The 18,837-nt window shown below is 46.6% G+C and overlaps 1 protein-coding gene across 1 annotated transcript in view; it reads left to right on the forward strand.

Annotated features, from left to right (window-relative positions):
• Positions 1-4,473: 4,473 nt before the first annotated feature.
• The window catches only part of PER3 (period circadian regulator 3), a 39,675-nt gene continuing 25,311 nt past the window's right edge, over positions 4,474-18,837 (forward strand). Inside the window, 13 exon segments of the mRNA XM_032494792.1 lie at positions 4,474-4,686; positions 4,839-5,231; positions 5,623-5,793; positions 6,828-6,864; positions 6,866-6,940; positions 8,202-8,346; positions 8,349-8,390; positions 9,143-9,220; positions 10,760-10,810; positions 16,259-16,326; positions 17,735-17,739; positions 17,896-18,000; positions 18,257-18,418. Coding sequence (XP_032350683.1) covers positions 5,179-5,231; positions 5,623-5,793; positions 6,828-6,864; positions 6,866-6,940; positions 8,202-8,346; positions 8,349-8,390; positions 9,143-9,220; positions 10,760-10,810; positions 16,259-16,326; positions 17,735-17,739; positions 17,896-18,000; positions 18,257-18,418 — 992 coding nt within the window. The 5' untranslated portion in view covers positions 4,474-4,686; positions 4,839-5,178.

The raw sequence follows: 18,837 nt of genomic DNA on the forward strand, positions 1-18,837 counted from the left end.
CTCTGGTACCTGTGTCGCATGTAGAGGAATGGTTGTACCTGGTCCTAGTCCTCAAGCAGCCTTCCTTGCTACTCCCCCACCTCTCCCTTATAAACCCCCAAACTCCTCCCTCTCTTCTCCTTTCTCACTGGTCCCCTCCCTGAGTACTCCGATGTCCTCGCACACCCTACTGAGCAGAAGCATGCCGCTCCCCCCGTGGAAAGTGCTTTTTCAGTAGAGGAGGTGAGTGGGGAACTGGCTTGCTTGTGATTACCAAAATGTTCAGGATGTGGCGTTTGAGTTTCTTAAATACATGGTCTTTCAAAAGAGTTGAGCGGAGCTGGCCCCTCTGTGGTAGAACAGATGGCTGCCCGTGCGGGGCCTGGGGAAGCTGACTTGGGCGGGGGAGGGACACCTCCAGACACGTGGCTCTTGTTTCGAGGCTGCATCCCTTTCCCCTGGGATGTACCTCGCCTCTTACTCCACGACCCCGGGGGAGCAGTATGAAATGGGCGGAAGCAGACTTGCTTGTGTTTACAGTAAAATGCCAGTTAATAGAATCCTGGTGGGAGAAAGCTTGACCTTTTCCCATTGCCTCAAATAGACGGTCGCTGCTTCTCATGTCCGGCAGACGACCGTGCCCTGGACGAGCACTAACTAGAATTGTGCCTTTCGTTCAGGACCTTCATATAATGAAATACGTATGAACTTTTGGTGCCATTTTCAAGATTTTAGATGAAAATTACCATAAACAGTCTCCTCTTTCTTCCCTTAAATGTCAGGATTCCTCAGGGCTGCGTCCCCCGCTGACTTCTCTTTCCCCAGGCAGCCTGATCCATTCCCGTGATATCTCTATTCATGAATCCACTGATAACTCCTGGCTTGTTGGACAGAAGCCTCTCAAACTCGCGTTCACCAAACAGAATGAAACATTCTCCCTCTGCCCTCCCTCTCATAAACAGCGTCTGTTCAGAGAACGGCAGCCTCATCCCCCAGGGACCACGCTAGGCACTAGACAAGTGCACGGACTTGCTGACGCTTGTCGTCACCACAAGCATCACTCGGGATATGCTGGAGGGACGCTGCATACCGAACACCCCCTAGTCTCAGTGGCTTCAAGTCCGTCCTGGCTCGAGCGCCGTCAGTCAGCAGGGAGGCTCTATCCTCAGTCCCTCCAGGAGGAGCTTCCCGTAAACATCTGCCTCAGGTTATGGCTGCAGAAGGAAAGGAAGATCAGGAGTTGTGCGCTGGCCTCCAAGCGTCCACCTCGACGTGGGGCCAGCAGCTCTGCTCACATCTCATCAGCCAGAGCAAGTCAGGTGACTGTGGCTAACCTCAGAGGTGGAAGGGGATCCTGTCCGTCACCCAAAGGAGAAATGAAATGTTTGTGAATACCTTCCTTTGCGTCAGCAACTTTAGTCAAAGAAGGGAGGCAGAGTCCCGTTGTCTTGTTAAGTTTTTCCTAGTAAGTTGTGTTTCCTATAACTTACTATTATTATTGTGTGATACTTTTATATTTGCATCACCAATTAACTTTTTTAAAGTATGGTAATTTTTTTATTGCTTTTGGATGAAGATTAATGATTTGCTTTCAAATTGACCAGACTGCTTAGTGCATTTAAAAGGAAGCATCCTTATATTTACAGCTAAGCTGCTTTTCATACTACCAGAAAACTCAATCTGTAAAACTAGAATTTACTAAATAAGCCAATTATGGCATACTTACTAGAAAATAATAATTTTTTTCTCATCCTTTAAATAGCAAGCTAAGTGCATGTAAAAATCTACTTGTCTTTATCCTGCCAAGACTGCAGACGGTCCCCTGCTGGCAGAAGCACCTGCCTCTGGCCAAGGCTCTGGGTCCCCAGCCTGACAAAGGGCTTCTCTCCGCACCTGCCTCTCATCTGCAGCTCCTCCCTCCTACATCATTCACTTCTCCCTTCTTATTGGATCACCTGGTCCCTTAATAGTGATGTCCACATCCCTCCCTTCAGCTAACGAATACTTGTCTATAGCCCTTCAAAGAAAAATTCCTCCCTCCAGGTCCCTGCAGTCACTGCCTCACATCCACTTTTTCTTCAGTCCATGCCACTGAGACATCGTTAACCAAAGTCACCAAGGACCAACCAAGGTCACCATCTTGGTGCAGACCAACAGGAAATCCTCCGCCACAGTTTCTCTCTGCTTGTCACCAGCATTTGATACAGTTGCCAGCGCCCTCCCTGAAATAAGTTCATGATTTAGCTTCCCCGACCCCACACTCCTCTGGCTTCCCTTCAGCCTCAGCTACTGCTCCTTACTTGTCGCTTGCTTCTCTGCCTGACCTCCGAATCTCCGTGTGCCCCAAATCTTGGCCTTTGGCCCTTTTTCTCCATCTGCACTCTCTCACTGACACCATTTCCCCCATCACTGCAAACTCCGTGGAGACTCTGACGACTCCCAGATGTAAGCTGTATCTCCACCCCTGGCTTCTCTAAGTTCCCAGCCGGCAAATCCAGTTGCCTACTTGGATGTGTAATGCACGTCTTAAACATAACATTGCAGAAAACCACTCTCTATTCTCTCTTCACCAAAACCTGCCACCCCCAGACTTGCCTGTCTGAGTGCCCATCCCCTCGTACGCAGCTCTGCTTAAACCAGTGCCCCAGGAGTCCCCCTGGGTCACACTCTTCTTCTCACACCTTATATTGAATTCATCCCCCATGCTCTGTGTCCCCCAAATGTATCCCAAGTCCAGTCTCTTCTCTCACCATCTTTACTGGCATCACTCTGGCCTAAGCTATCCTCAGCTCTCTTCTTGTAATTAGCAGCCTCCTGACTTAACCTGTTTCCTGTGCAGCAATCTGACAGGTACAGATCACTATCTTGCTGAAAACCCTCCTCTTTCCACTACCATTAGGAAAAAATCCAAATCGCTTTCCCCAATTACAAGGCCCACTGTGACCTGTGACCTGTGACCTGTGACCTGTGACCAGGTCCTTCCGAACTTCCTGACCTCATCTCACTTTCCTCCTCCCACCTTTCTGTTTCTCATCAATAAAGCTGCCCTGCTTCAGGGCCTCTGCAGGTGCTGTTCCCTCCATGGGTGCGCTTCCCCAGCCCCCCTCACCCGAGTTTCAACTTCACCTTTTCAGAGAGAACTTCCCTGGCCACCAAGAGGCCATGCGCCTCTTGCCTCCTTCACCCTCCACGTTAGGGTGTTTCACGTTCCACACGGTTCTTTCTCCTTTCTGAACTTTACGGAGACGTTCGTGTTTTACCCCTTAATCAAATGCAGACTCCCTGAGTGGCAGGGGGCTTTTGCCACTATTCTGTCACCAGGGACCACAATCGTCCCTGCCCAGATAGGCACTCAATAAATATTTGTTGAATGAATGCAGTCTAACAAAACAGAGCTTCAGAGGATAGTAAGATCTCATTTGGAAAAATAAGGTGCTGTATCCAATATGTAATATGAACAGTTGCCACACTTCACTCCCCCTCCCCCTTTTATTTACAATTCTTTTCATTCATAAAACTAATGGCGAAGATATCTGATGTACCCGTCACTGGACAGGGGCGGAGTTCTGCACGGTACCTTCCATTTCGGATGAGTGAAAATACAATTTTTAGACAGCCTCCAGACTGGTGTTTTTTTTAAGGGCTTCCCTACACCTTCCTTTCCCGAAATAGTGTCTTTCACAAACACTTGTCTTCCTCCAGTTACACATGAATCTTTAACTCTGGGACGACCAGGGACATGTTTAAGTTCCCCGTCAGAATGCCGCTTCTGAAAGCCAGGTTTGATTTTTACAGCGCTGTTATACTGCCCGGGGCCTCCGAGCCCCTCACCTGAGTCCGCGGGAGTGAGAGCAAGAAGGTCGTTAAGAAAGATGGAAATGACAGGAACCCGAGAACACGCAGAGAAAGCGCTAGGATATCCAGCACCTTCCTCCTGCTGCTCAGCGGGACCCCGACCTGAGTCCCCCGCCCGCCGCTTGCCACGGCTCTGCGCAACTCGTGCGGGGCAGCGGAGGACACCTGCTCGGCGCTCCGGGGAGCAGCTGCCTCTCACGTGGAGGCCGCGCCGGCCCCGCCCGCCCGGGCCCCGCCCACCCTACCAAGGTCCCGCCTCCTCATGACTGGCGGCTCCAGCGCCCTATCACTGCCCCGCTGGCTCCAGCGGTTCCCGGGGCTCATCCCCACGGCACCGTGACAGGGGCGGGGCCCTTGACGCTGGTGGCTGGCGCCGGAGCCTCCTCAGGGCTCCTCCGCCCCCTGCCTACGCGCCAGCCTGCCGGGATTGGCCAGGCGCCGTCCTGCGGCCGACCCCCGCCAGCGTTACGTAAAGTGCTCCGGAGCCTACGCCCCAGCGCACTCGCCTTCGATTACGTAACCCTGTCGCCCTGGCACGAGCCCCGCCCCCGAGCCAATGGGGCCCGCAGAGCCCACGGCGGCAACCAATCGCGCAGCCCGGGGGCGGGGCCTCGACACACGGCGTGCTGGGGGCGCGGCGCCGGCGGCCGCCCGGCCAGCCACGAGCCTCCAGATTGCAGGGGCGGCGACGGCTGGGCGAGCGGCCGCAGGTGTTTACTCTCGCCCCGGCGGGGAGGCCATGGAGCCCGCCAGCCGCGATCGCCCCGAGCCTGCCCTGCGCTGTGGGGCCGGGAACCCGGGGTTCCTGGAACTTTGCGCTGCAAGTTGCCCCTTCCCCGGTCCGGTTTCTGGGTGCGCGCCGAGCGGCGGGCGGGCGGGTTGGGGGTCCGAGCCTGGCTTTGCGACGACTGGGGCGGGGTGCCCCCTCAGGGCTGAGTCTCCGGCATAAAACCGTGCTTCTCTTGACACTAGTCACCTTTGTATCCACCCTCCCCTCTATCTAGGGTGGACCCCCTGGGAGCGGAGAAATCTAAGACTGTATGGAAATACCGGGGAGAAAAGTGCCTCCAGATGAGCAGGGATCAGGAATTGCTGGCTCGTGAGGACTGATAGTTTTCTCTAACGCGATGACATGGACCAAAATGAGAAATAAATTTCCGTCACTGGTAGCAAAGTAAAAAAGAAGCAGGCAAGAGACGGAGGGCTGCCAGGTGAAAGATGGAACCTTGTGAAGATCTGGAAATGTCCCGTGGTGAATCTCAGGACTCCAGAAGGAACCAGCGTCATGAACTGTAAGGACCCCAGGCCAGCGGAACCGAGGCCCTGGAGAAAGAATCTGCTGAGATGTGGAGCCAGAAATCCCAACTGCAGAGCAAACACAAGGGGAGCAGCAACAGGTGATATAATCTGGTTCTTTGCTGGAGCAGCAGAAGGGAAAGGAGGGCTTAAATCATTTTATGTTTTGTTGGTACGCCTAGGAAAGAGTTGAAGGGGAGACTCAGACAACTTAGAATGAAACACATTGCAGAAACTGAAAAAATTTCTCAAGAGTACGGAAAGTAGATAAAAAGTGGTGGAGGGCTTTAGCTGACTCCGGGCTGAAGTGGGAGCGAGAAGGTGGCAGGATGTTTGCTGTTGACCAATTTCTGTGCCTGGGATTCCCACCTGTAAAGCAGGGATAATAAATCTATGAATTAAATGGGCAAATTCACAAGCAGGCAGAAACCTCGAAAGCACTGTTCAGTGAAAGTTAACTTATTACAGTTGCAAGCAAGTGGGGATGTGTAGTTTTTTATCTTGCAGGAAACAGCAGGATCCAAACAGAGTTTCTGAAGAACTTATAACAGTTGTCCAAGAAATGAAAAACTATTTCTGGTCAGAGAGACGCTGTCAAAGTAAACTGAGCATTCTGGATGCCCTCAACTGCGCCCTTCCTTGTGTACACAGCGAGCAAGGTAAACGACCTGGAGAGAGAATCCAGCCCTGCTTGGACAGCACCGCCCATAAACCCCAGCCAGGCCAGAGGTGTCCGCGTGTTTTTAGTTTCAGACAAGCTTTGAGTTTTTAATGCTGCTTTATGTAAGGTGAGCAGAACTGCACTGATGCCGTTAGCATCTGAGTTTTGCAAATGAGCGCTCAGAGAGCCTTTATTGGTGTGATGTGTGACAGTTTAGTAACTGCAGGATTTTGCTGGTTTGTTTCAGGAGTGTAGAATTTGGCATAAGCCCATTTTGAAGATTCACTTTTTGAAGGTATATTGTCTTTTGTGACTATTAGGGGAAAAATACATTTATCTTTCCCTGTCACAGTTGTACTTCTAAAATGTAGTCATGATGTATCAGGAATTTACCAAATTAAAAACGAATGATTTTAAACACTTTCTTCTTCTTAAGAATTTTTTGACTTCTTCTCGAGGGATTTTAAAAGTGCGCATTCTCTAGCACAAACCTTTCTGGCTTCATATATGATATTTAGTTCCTGAATACTGGAGCCCTTTGCCATAAAAATTTCCTGTGTAAGGGGGAGGATATAGTTCAGTGGTAGAGCACGTGCTTTGCATGCACGAGGCCCTAGGTTCAATCCCAGGTACCTTCGTTAAAAAATAAATAAATAAAAATAAATATACCTATTTACCTTCCCCCTCCCAAATTTTTTTTTAAAAATTTAAAGTATATATATACAGATAAATAAACCTAATTACTCTCCCCATCAAAAAAAATTTTCCTGTGTGTGTGTGTTTGGAATTTTGTTTTGTTTCAGTACCTTAAATGTATCTTGTTCTTGTGATCTAGAACACGCAGAATTCATAAAATTCGAAATCTTAAGTTGTACGACTCTCAGTATTTTAGGTGAAAGAAGAAAATGATCTGGTTTTAAGGGAGACGTGCTGAGGTGTCCTCATCCTAAGAAAGAAGCCAACTTGAATAGTGATAAAAATTATTTCCTAAAGATATTGTTGTCACCAATGTATTTTTCTATGTTTCTTAGCCAAGCAGTGAGCTTTTCCAGATTCTCAGTGAGAATGGAGCACCCTCAGGCAGATGTGAGCAGGTTCAGTCTTGAGGAGCTGGCCTCTATTGCTTCAGAACACACTTCCAAAAACTCAGTAAGATTTCACAAGTTTTGCTGTATCAGCCTGGTGACTTTTCCTAATGACCTTATCGAGACATGCATTTTTTTAAAGTTAATCACTGAGTGTTTCAGTAACCATTATTTGAGGTAACCGATAGGGGGAAACTGCTCACAAGGCATTGTGGGGGTTCTCCTGCCCTTGCCCAAGAAGATGTCGAAAAACAGGAAGCAACACATGAGTAGCAGTTTGCTTTGCTTTAGTACCAGTTGGCTTTGCTTCCGTCGTGGAGTGCCTCGTCTCCTTAGCATCCCTGAGTTCTCCCAAACTAAGGAAAAAAAATGACACTGCAGAGTCATTTCCTGCATCTGATTCTAATCTCCAAATTGTTCGTCTTGATTTATATCTTTCTTAGTTCCAGTACCCACAACTTCAAGTCGTGACAACTGGATTTTATAGAACAGGTGAGTTGAGATGCTGCCGTTTTTTTTTGTAAAATTTTGGAAGAGACGTTTAGTGTATCTTTTTCAAATCTTCATGTTGACAGAATATTGAAGCCGCATGTATTGCTGAGGTGGTGGAGATGACTTCCTTTATGTTCAGACCTCGACGTAATTGTAACTTACAGATTTTGTAACGAGCTGTCCCCTAATGTTTCAGCACTTACGATACTAACAGCTGTGTTCATGGTCCTGCAGCAGCTGCTCTGGAGGTTTAAGAAAACGTTTTCCCTGTAAGATCTTCAAAATAAAGCTAGAGAGGAAAACAGGTCAATGGTAGCAGGTACAAACAGTGGCTGATTACACATCAGTTATGTTTGTTTCTAATGGAACAAATTAGAGAACTGATTCTTACGTAACGAGGTCTGTCAAAGAACATCTTGAAGGAGGTGAATCCTAAACTTGGTCTTGCACCCTAGGTGATGCACTAGTGAAGAGAAGACAGGCCTTCCGGGTGAAGGGCACAGTTTGCAAAGGAGAAGGTATCCCAAGTGGACACCAGGTCTGTGTGTTTAGTGGGTATGGAATGAGCTGGTGTATTTATTGGCATAGAACTTAAACCTTCGGGAGGAAACGTAGTTTTACAGTGGTAACTAAGAAGTATGTTGGAGAGTTTTGTTGCCTTTGCAAGGATGTGTGTGTGTGTGTGTGTGTGTGTGTGTGTGTGAGTGTGTATATTAGTGACTGTGTGTGTGTTTTAAGCTATTGATCGTGGTAGAAGTCTAGAGGAAATTTATTCAGGGAACGTTGCCAGTAAGTATCTTAATATTTGCATTTATTGTAAGTGTTTTTCATAGGATACCTTAGTGGCAGTTCTTTCGTTTCTGTCTGGACGGTTAGTGCGCACGTCTGAACAGCCTCCTGCGGTCCTGAACTGTAAGGGGGCTTTCTTGGAGTCCTGTCGCTTTGTGGAACTGCTTGCCCCTCAAGATGTGAAGGTGTTCGACACGCACGGCTTCCTTTCTGGAACAACTGGACCCAAAGAGGTAATGAGACCAATATTTCGGCTGTTTATCTTGCCTGGTAAAGATCGGTTTCATTCTTCCAGAAATAGTGCCAAAAATTAATGCATTATTAAGAACGTGCAGATGATATGATTTGTCTTATTTATTTAAAAAGACAGACTGAGAAAATAGCACTTTAAGGGCTTCTAGTAACATAAAGATCCAACAAATTTGCTTTCATTCAGTCAAGTTAGTGCTGCAGAGTTTACATATGTGATCTACGTATGTAAATATGGTTTGATTACAGCATGCTGCGCAGCAGTTAATTGCTCCAAAGGCTGTTTCTTTCAAGTTAATAAAATTAGATGTTTTCTCTCTTACACTGTCTTTGTTATTTCTCTGCTTTGCTCTGGAGGTAAACTTCTCTAGGTTAGATCCCTTTTCCAGTTTTTCTTCTCCCTGAAAGTTTTGAATCTCATCGCTTTGTTTTCCTTCTGAACTGCTGCGTGGAGGTGGCGAAGGGCTCAGGTCTCCCGCTGGGGCGCAGGTGGGCTTCCCGTGCTCCAGGCCCCCGGGTGACTGCCGTGGAGTTCAGGCGGCTGGTGTAATGTAAAAGTGGTGCGGGCAAGTCCCCCTTACAGTCGAGTCGCGGTGTTGTTTTCATGCTGAGTTTAAGCTAGGGGGCTGAAAGTCTGCGTTTTCCATTGAATTCCGTCCCTTCACGAACCTTGGAGGCCACTTAGCTTCTCACTGTAAAGCAAGAGCCATCGTTTCTGACGCCCCTGTTCACACAGGCTCACCGCAGCGCTGCGGGCGAGGAGAGCACTGGAGACGCTCGAGGCCTTCTGCAGCACGGAGGCTCCGCCTAACTGGTATCTTCTACTGGCTGGTCACTGTTTGCCAGGGACCCTTCTTAATGCCTCAGTGGATTAACAAAGTTAATCTTCATGAAAACCTTGTGAGCAATAGATAGTGTCATTATCTCCAGCGGACAGATACAGAAACTGTTAGTGGGGGAGTGCTGAGATGCAGGTGCCAAGACGGGGTTAGCTCCCGAGAGACTTACTGGGGAGCGGGTGGTGAGGGGAGCACTCCCAGTGCTGGTCTGGCTGGAAGGAGCGAGGATGGTGGGGGGCAGGGGTCTCGGCCTGCAGCGCAGCTCAGAGAGCAGCTGGGCCGGGCAGCCGGAGGGGAGTCCCGGCCCCACCGCGTGCTGGGGGAGCCCAGTATCTCTGCGGAACGGTCCTGCCTCGGGACCCACTCTGTGCACAGTCAGGTCCCCCGAAGCCTGGGGCTGTGCCCTGTCTTAGCTGCCAGTCACAGAGGCGCCGGGCTAAGTGATTTGCCCAAGGTGACACTGGCAGGAAGTGGCAGTGGGAATGCAGAGCCCCTCTGACTGCAGGGCTGCTGGGGCTGTAACTTAAAGCAGGAGAGCTGTCATCAGACCAAGGCGTGCCTTTGAAAGTGGCACCAGGGTCCAGTTCCCGTCTGCACAAATCATCTCAGAAAATCTAAGGGTGTTTTTGAAACATCCTTATCTTGCCTTAATTCCTCCGTGAATTTATCTAAGCCTTTCCTGAAGCAGTTTCTGTGTTAAGACTTGAGCATGTCTTAGAGTAATTCATTTCTTAAGCTTACTTTATCAAGTGCTGTCCTTTATTTCTCGCAGACATTCCGTAAGGACTTCTGGTTTCAGAATTCTGGGGCGGTGACCTTCATAGTTTTATAAATATGAGAGTTTGAACTGGAGTTGCTTCTTTCACTTCACTTTCAGAGTGGAGGGGTTTCTTTTTACATCATGTATGTTTTTCTTGATCGTTCAAGGCACATTGTCTGATTCTTCCTGTGATCCTGTCCTTGGGAGTACAGACCTGGACCGCATTCAGTGTTCTGCTTCTTTAGAATTCCTGTTGTTTATGCTTCTTCAGTGTATTCTTCTAAAAACATCTTCTTGACTTTAAACATTTCCTGGGTTTCCATAACTGAGGACTTTTCACTTCAGGGAGCAAGTGCCCAAAAGATACATATTCCGGGAGCTCTACCGGGAGATAAAAGGAGTCGGCAAAGATGTGGGATTGGTTCCATTTCCTGGTTTCCCTTAAGATAGGCAAATTTAAACGTTTCTGAATTACCACCTCCCAGATCAATAAAATAAATGCAAAAGTCAACAAACCTGAAGCAGACTATTGGCATGGAGGCTTTGTGAGAAAGTGTTACCCGTGACACCGTGAACTGGTACGATCTTCTGGAGATTAATTTGCCAATATGTGATGAGTGTCAGGAGGCGATCGTATTATCTAATCTAGAAACACAACTTTGGGGAATTTATCCAGGGAAAGAAAAAACCATGAAAGAAATGTATATGTCCTGTGGCCCAAAGTTCTCAAGTAGTCTGATTCCCAATTTTTAAGGCACGCCCAGAGTGCTGCGATGGAATAGAAAATCAGCACCGAAAGGATTGTGTCGCAGGGTTATCACCTGATATCTGCAGTAGTGAGTACGGGCAGGTGAGGCAGTACTGGAAGGATGGTGGGCGGTCGTCGGGAAAAACCCGAGTCAGATGAGGGTTGTTGCTTGGACAGGAAAGCCCTTGGGAGACACTGGATGCGACTGGATCTCAGAGTGAGGGCGAGAGTCCGACTTCGATCGCGAGTAGCTCCCTCTGAAAAGAGTCGGCAATGGGGGCGATGGTGGACGCCGTTTGCGGGGCGCTGGGCGGTGCAGGACACCGACGCCTGTCTTTGTTTTCAGCAGCGTCACAGTACGAGTTCGCTCCAGTGAAATCCTTTTTCTGCAGAATCCGGTGAGTTTGGAGGCTCGTGAAAGCCAGACATGGTGGATGAGGCTCTGGTTTTATTTTGCACTTGTTTTGATTCTTTTGTATTCAGCTAGATCCGGGGAGATCATGAAAGACAAGACTTGGTTCTTGCTAAAACAAAAGTTTGTACTTTGATGGAGGAGAGGATACCTGTTCTCATGAGAAAAAAAGGTAACCGTGCACTAGGAGAAGAGACCAGAAGGATCTTTCTTAACCCAGGGGCATGTTAGAGTCACTGGACGCTAAGTATACTTTCAGATGACCGTTGTCTTTGGCTCTTTTGTTTTTGTTTTTCAGTCACGTTTAAAGTTAATTTCTGAAATTTCGAACAACCTCAAAGAAAGCAAGATAGGTATATTTTGTGAGAAGGACTGAAAAGGTCCAGAGATAGAGAAATAGAAGAAAAGAGATCAAAATTTTAACAGTAGTTGGTTTCTGGTAGATTTATTAGTGTTTTTTTTCTCTTCTAAAATTTACTGTGATACGTTAATGTTACTTTCACAGTAAAAAGAAAAATATTTTTTAAATGCCATGATGGGCAACATCAGTATTGGAGTTACTAAATGCCCGCGGTATCTGGGGGAGAGAAAGCCTTGTAACGGACTATTCAGACACCCCGTGGGCCGGGGGGCTCGAGCTCACAGTACGTAAATGCCTGGGGAAGAAGCCTCTGCAGAGAGGCGGGCGGGGCGGGTGGGAGGCTGTTGCTTTTTTCAGTCATTCAAAGATGAGCTGTTGTTTACTGAGAGCAGTGCCTGCCGTGTGGTAAGTGCTGTGTGTGTTTGTCACGTTAGTAAATGTTTTGGGGTACCTTTCTAGGTGCTGTTATAGGTGCTGGGATCAAAACGAAGTTCTGCCCTCATGGACCTTACGTGTAGTGGGGGAGACCAGTAATAAACGGCTATCTAAATATATGTGGGGTAGCTTGCGCTGCATTCTGGGTAAAGCAGTAAAGCAGAGTCAGCGGATTCTGGGCAGTGGAGAGATTGCTGGTGAATTCAGGGTGGCCAAGGAACTCTTCTCCAATTAGAAGCCTAATTAGGACCAAAGCCCTGAAGGAGGTGAGGGAGTAAGCCATACACATGCCTATCAGAGAGAAGAGTGGCTTCAGGCAGGTGCAAAGGCCCTGGGGCAGAGCCTGCCTGGCCTGTGGGAGGAAGGAGAGGGGAGGGTGGAAGAAGATGAGGAAGCAGGGCCCAAACCACAGGGAGCTTAGACTTCTGATGAAATGTTCTGTTCAGGTTAACCGCTTAATTATTTTTAAGACTTTGCTTTGGAGATTTTCAAAATAGTGTAAAAGTAGAGAAGATAGTACAGTAAACTGATATGTAGTGATCATTCTGCATTGATAACTCTCATCTGTGGCCAGTCTTGTACCATCTGCACCACCACGTACTCCTCGCCCACCCCCCACCCCCCGTTATTTTGAAACAAATCTCAGATCTCCGTCACTATTTCAGGATGTCATCCTAAAGATAAGGTTCTCAGTGCGCCCCGTGATGCTCCAGCCATCCCTCTTTGGCCAGCAGGAGCTGCTGGTTAACTAGGTTAACTAGCTAACTAGGTTAGCTCCTGTCCTTTCCAGTGAGAGCACCCCGGGGTGCTTTCAGACTTGCCACCCCAGGCTCAGCCCCGACGTTTCCTACCCACGACCGGTCAGTCCTTCCTTCGCGGCTCCCTCGCTCCTGGTGCTGGGAAACAGCACTGCGCATCCGGAGGCCGAATCCGGGCTGTCGGGTGGTGGTTGCTGTGGGAAGTTTCAGGGGATAGAGATAGGGCATTTTTTTCATTTTTCAGAAGGAGAAATCACTGACATGATCAAAGGCTCGTGTTAGGTGCTGTGCTGAGGGTCCTGCAGAAGGAGGGGAAGGAAGCAGGGAGACGGGTTTTGCAGGACAGTGGGGAGGTGACCGGGCCTGGACCAGGCCAAGTGGTGGACAGGGGACATTCTGGATACTCTGCATATTTTTGTAAGGGACAGTTACCAGGATATGTTAATGGGTTAGTATGGGCTGTGAAGTAGGAAGAGGGTCGGGTGACAGGCGAGTCTTTGCCTTTTATTGGGGTGCAGGAGATTATAGGGGAGCGCGGAGGAAAGGCCATGCTGCTTAGTCTTAGGTGAGGCAGGTGTGCAGTGTCGATTAGAAATCCACAGCGTGGCGTTGATGGGGCGCTGGTGCTGAGCCTGGGGTTCAGGGGAGAAGTCCTGGCTAGAGCCAGGAATTCAGGCCACGGGGAGTGGGAACGAGAGTGGCCATGGGCCCTCAGCGCGCAGGAGTTTAAACGTTGCTGGGAGAGGAGGGGCGTGGCCGGCAGGGTTGGGGAGTATGAACGTTAAGGGAATAACCACACATCTGAGCAGAACCACCCTCCGGGCAGCCGCGGGTATCGCACAGGATGGAGACCTGAAGCCGTGGGACTGAGGCAGTCCTTTGAAACAGGGTGGAGGAAGGACTGACGGAGAGCTGGCTTTGGGAGCACAGTCACAGGGGACGCTGTTTTCTGTCACTTGGTGCTTGGTTTAGATGCACGGGACAGGACAGGTAGTGCCGGTGCCTCTGCGCAGTAGAAGCAGAAAGTTGCCTGGGAATTTGGGTGACCTGTTCCGTCTTCCACTCAGTGGTAAGCCAGTTCTGCAGAAAACCTCTCTCTCGTTGAATAACAAACGAGTATAATTGCCCTTGGGTATTGAAAACATAAACCAACATTTCCTTTCTTTTAAGAGTCAGTATGTTTAAACATTTTGGACTTGGATACGCCTCCCTTGGAAATCAGCTATAAAACACGTTTCCAGGCCTTGCTTCGTGGTGGACCCAGTGAGCGCATCGCATCAGGACTAATGGTGTCTGTGCTCTGCAGTGGAGCTGAAGCCAGGGTGCGCGGGCAGCCTTCCCGCCCCTTCCGGATTTTCCCGTTTGATTCTCGTGCTCAGCCTCACCTGCCCTGAGGCCGAGCCCTGCTGTCTGGTCTGGTGGAGGAGACTCATTCTGGTTATGAAGGTGAGTCAGGAGCGTCTGCTTTTAGATGGAGGGTCACATGTCAGCACATCAGAAAGGGGCCCGAGAAAGCCCGTTTACTGCAGGGGCAGGACCAGAAAAGGATGCTCGAGTCCAGCTTGGCCCTGAGCTGGTTTCCCTGACGTCTCTGTCTGCTGAGCTTGACTTCTTGTGCAGTGGCCTCCTTCAGGGGCAACGCAGCCTCGGGGTCTGAGCACAGGCGGTCTTCCCGTCCTTTCTCTACCGGTGACCATCCTTCGGCCTTTGCTTCTGCCTCGTGTGACGTAAGAGCGTTGACGCGGTTGCACAGAGAGGTCACAAGGATGAATTTTTGTTTCTAAAGTGTTTTGAGAGCCCCTGAATAAGAAGTATAGTTTCCACCTTCCGTATGGAAGCCGCTTCCATTTATTATTTGAAATTACAGTCAGTTCTGCTGTAATGTGACAAGTACTTTCCTAAAAACTACCATCCAATGCAAAAAAATTCGCACAATGAAAACCACGGGAAGCTTCAATTGCGTAAATAGTTTTGGTAACCGCTCCTCAAAAGCTTTCTCCAAAGATCTGAATAGAGCACAGAAGCACAGACACTTACTGTATTTTCCTATCTCTTATGGACAAAATTATTTCTCATTGTTAATTTCATTGTTTCTAAAAAAATTAAATATATTTTTAACAAATGGCTGATCTTGTCCTTTAGATAATGGGCCTATTAAAATCAAAATAATTGATTCACATTTAACCCAGTGGTAGGGAAAGATCCTAAAACACAATTTCATTATATGTTTTTACCAGTTTATTTTATAAGGTATTTTATACTGACTATTGAAAAATTAGAATATTTAGCTCTTTTGATTTTCTATACTTAATTCAAATTTAAAAGTAATTTTATCTTTGAAAATAACTCACTTTTCTTCTCTATGTCATCATTTTGTATCATCTTTTTCCAGAATGTTTCAAACAAAAAAAGTATATAATGGCCTAAAATTGAAAAAAAAAAATACGTTTTACAAATGCTATCACCAGTATCCCCACATTGCTGAGAAAATAGATATTAAACAGTTATTTTGTTAGAAATTTTAAAAACGATGTTTTCCTTCTCTCGATTTTGTATCTCATCTTTTTGTACAGTTGAATAAAATAACGTACTGTGAAATCCCAGTTCAGTAACACTTTCTGTCAGAACGTCATCCTAAAAATAAATCCAGATGATTCAAGTGAAAAAAAAAATAAAGAACCACAGGGCTCATGGGAAAAATGAGTTTAGGGAAACAGCACTCAAGTAACCATATGCTCATAGTAAGACAGGAATCTGATAGAAATGATAACACAGTTTCACACATTAAAGGGTTCATAGACGCACAAAAGATAGCAAGAAATAACAGCTCCGGTCCGTGGAAAGGGCCTCAGTTTGCTGTGGCCGTGGGCGCTGGGAGGGCCGCAGTGGTGAGCTGCGGTGGGAGGGGAAGGAAGGTTGGCCGGGCGTGGCTCAGAAAGCGCACTGGTGCATTGAGGCAGCAGGTCCGTGCTGCAGGAGTGGGCGTGTTTCTCCAGTCTCATCAGTGACCCCATCAACTCGATGCTATTTTCTGCATTCATCTTACGCCTCTTGCAAATGAGATCGTGCATGAGCAAGTGCGAAGTTAGCATCGCGCCCAAATGGTCCCGACTGTGTTCATCGCTGCATTTTCAAGCAAGCTGCCCCAGCACTGACCATCCCAGTTTTACTGCACAGATTAAAAATGCCCGTATCCTACTGACATCTCAGATCCTGTTTGCATAGGCCGCTAGATAGAGCAGACGTTTTTGCCCTGAGCTCTGAATCACTCCAGCTTTGACTGTTAGATTATTTGTGGTGAGTAAGCTCTTCAGCGTAGACAGACGTTCTCTTTTGGTTTAAAGTTATCTTTAGTAGGTATCACGTTTTTGACCTAATTAAAATGTAGTTAATTATGAAAATTAACAAAGGCCAGGCCCCAAGTGAGATTTCTGTCATTTCATATAGAGAGTTTGTTCCCTTTTTGATAATGATCAGCGGTTAGTTAAGTGGATGTTTAATTAGATATTTACCTTTAAGCAGGTGTTTGTTTTCCATAGCTCCTCAAATCCTAGTGGATAAAATAATTTTTACCGCAACACACACACCCAGGTGTGTTTTTCTTGAGGTAGGTGAAAGATAAGTACTTCTTTAAAAGAAATTTGTTTCTGAAAATAAATAAAAATATTGAACGGTTTAATACTTCCACGTTATATAACTGACATCGACCCATTTACCCATTTGATTTTTGTTGGTTTGAAATTTATTTGAGTTGTCTGAATTTTTAATATAAATATCTTGCATGTTATGCTTCTAAGATTTACAAGTTGTCATATTTGATTTCACAACTTTAGGTAAGTCAGGAATTGTTCCATTTTGCGCAGGAGGACAGTGGGCCATAAAGTATATGAATGTGGTCAGCATGAAGCCGAGACTGGCCTCCTAGCCCTAATCCAGTGTTATTCCCGTTTGACAGGTGCTTCTGAAACAGTTTATGGTGACATTTTTATTAACCTGAAGTGAGGGGCAGGCAGGGAGAGAAAGAAAAACAAAGCAAATTTATTTTTGGTAAAGCTCATTTTGTTTCATTTAAAGAATTGTTGCTTATTTTAAACTTACATCTTTCCTGCTTTTTTTTTGGTTATTAATCTTTCTTATTTAAAGAGTAGTGATAGTAGTTGTTGCTTACTATTGTTCTTTAATATCTTTATTTGGAAAAATAAAACATTGTTTTCCGCCTGACCGGTATCTTCTATTTCCCCCCACATTTATTTAAAAGTTTTACTTATTTGTGAAATCTGACAATCTGAAAACCAGTCACCTTACAGCACACACAAGCATAAAGCAAAAATGTCAAAAACCTGGCACAGTTAACGATAGGTATTGATTTTGATTTTAGAAAATCTTAACATCTGAAAATGGGTTTATTACCCATTTATTGCCATTTAATTACCTTGAAACAGAATAGTAATTGATGAGATACTTTGTATAATATAATCTGTAGGAAGTAAGAAAGTTTAGCTGAAGATACTCTGAAAATAGCTTAAATTTATTGCATTAGAAAGTATTTCTATGTAAACATAGAAAATGTTTAGAGTCAGTTCTTTCAAATAATCCTGAGTGTCTTGTCCGGTCATTATAATTTTCCTGTTAACCTTTATCCTGCAGATGTCTTTGTGACTGGTTGTCTGTGTATTTGATATTACCTTTTGGGAGACATTATTTTTGTATACTTTCAATTATTCTGTATACGTTTGTAGTCTGCAAGTCATTTAACAGCATAAACATTCTTCTATGTTAAAATGTGATCTTTGTGGGCTTTTTAAAAGACTTTTTAAAAGACAGCAAAACGCAGGGCATGGGAGACCCCCAAGGAGCTTGTTAAAAATACAGACTCCTCGCCTGACCGCACAATTCTGATTTAGTAAGCTTACGGTGAGCCCCGCGAGTCCGCTGTTCAGAAGTTCCGTAGACGGTTCTGATGCAACGTGCCAGGTGACCGACACTTCTTAGAGTGTGCGGCTGTTTCCCCACAGTACAGGTGTTTAGGATGCTTGTGGTTTTTATAAATGCTGTAACAAACGTCTTTTGCATCCCTTTTTTCACATTTAAAGTCAAAAAGTATTTTTAAAGGTACGTAAGATGTGACAACCACTCAAGGCGTGTGACACGTTGCCTGTGCTGTGTCCCCGCTCAGGGCAGTGCCTCTGCTGGGGCATCTCCCTCAGGACCTGATTGGAACGTCCGTCCTGACGTATCTGCACCCAGAGGATCAATCTCTGATGGTTGCCAGACACCAGAAAGGTGAGGACTGACTTCTTGCTAAGAGTAAATTTTTTTCATTGGTTTTTAAAATTTTTTTTCATTTCATTTCTTACTAGAGCTTAAATCATGAGAGCTTAACCTTTAACCAGGTGAGCAATGTATTGAAACTTTAAAAACAGTTTTTTTTTCCTATTTTGACCTTCTGAAACATTTAAAAATACATGCCTAAAAACGGATGCTCATAATAAATGTCTGTGTTAAATAAATTCTGACTTTGTCTTATCATTTCACACGGTCTTGAAGTACGCAGGCCACCCTCCCTTCGCACACTCCCCCGTGAGTTTCTGTTCTCAGAACGGAGATTACCTCATACTGGATTCCAGCTGGTCCAGCCTCGTGAGCCCCTGGGGCCAGGAGGTCTCCGTCATCATCGCCAGCGTGAATTTCGCACGTGAGTCCGTCAGCTCTCATGTTGCCTAAAAAAATCTTTTTTCCAGCCCATTGACTCCCCTTTGAGTCAGTTGACATGTGAACTAAACAAAGGACAGGGTTTAGGAAACGTCAGTTATTCCTGACGTATGTTAGATCGCTATCACGTAGAGGGTCCTAGATAAATGTCAGCGTCCTCTCCTTGCCACCCTTTCTGTACACGCGCCTGCCTGTCACTGCGTTCAGGGGGTCGGTGTCAGATGCTCTGGAATTGGGGGTGCTGTGACAGCCACATTTTCACCTCTGGGGTGGGTCGCAGCATCATGTTTATGAAGTTCACTCTCTCGAGTGATCAGGTACATTAAGCATTAAGTGTTGTTTGGCAAACTTAAGGTCTTAAAATTTCTCGCTAACAGTAGCTCCTCAGCTAACGTGAAATTCTGGG

Source organism: Camelus ferus, chromosome 13, assembly GCF_009834535.1.
Source record: "Camelus ferus isolate YT-003-E chromosome 13, BCGSAC_Cfer_1.0, whole genome shotgun sequence".
Lineage (NCBI taxonomy): Eukaryota > Metazoa > Chordata > Mammalia > Artiodactyla > Camelidae > Camelus > Camelus ferus.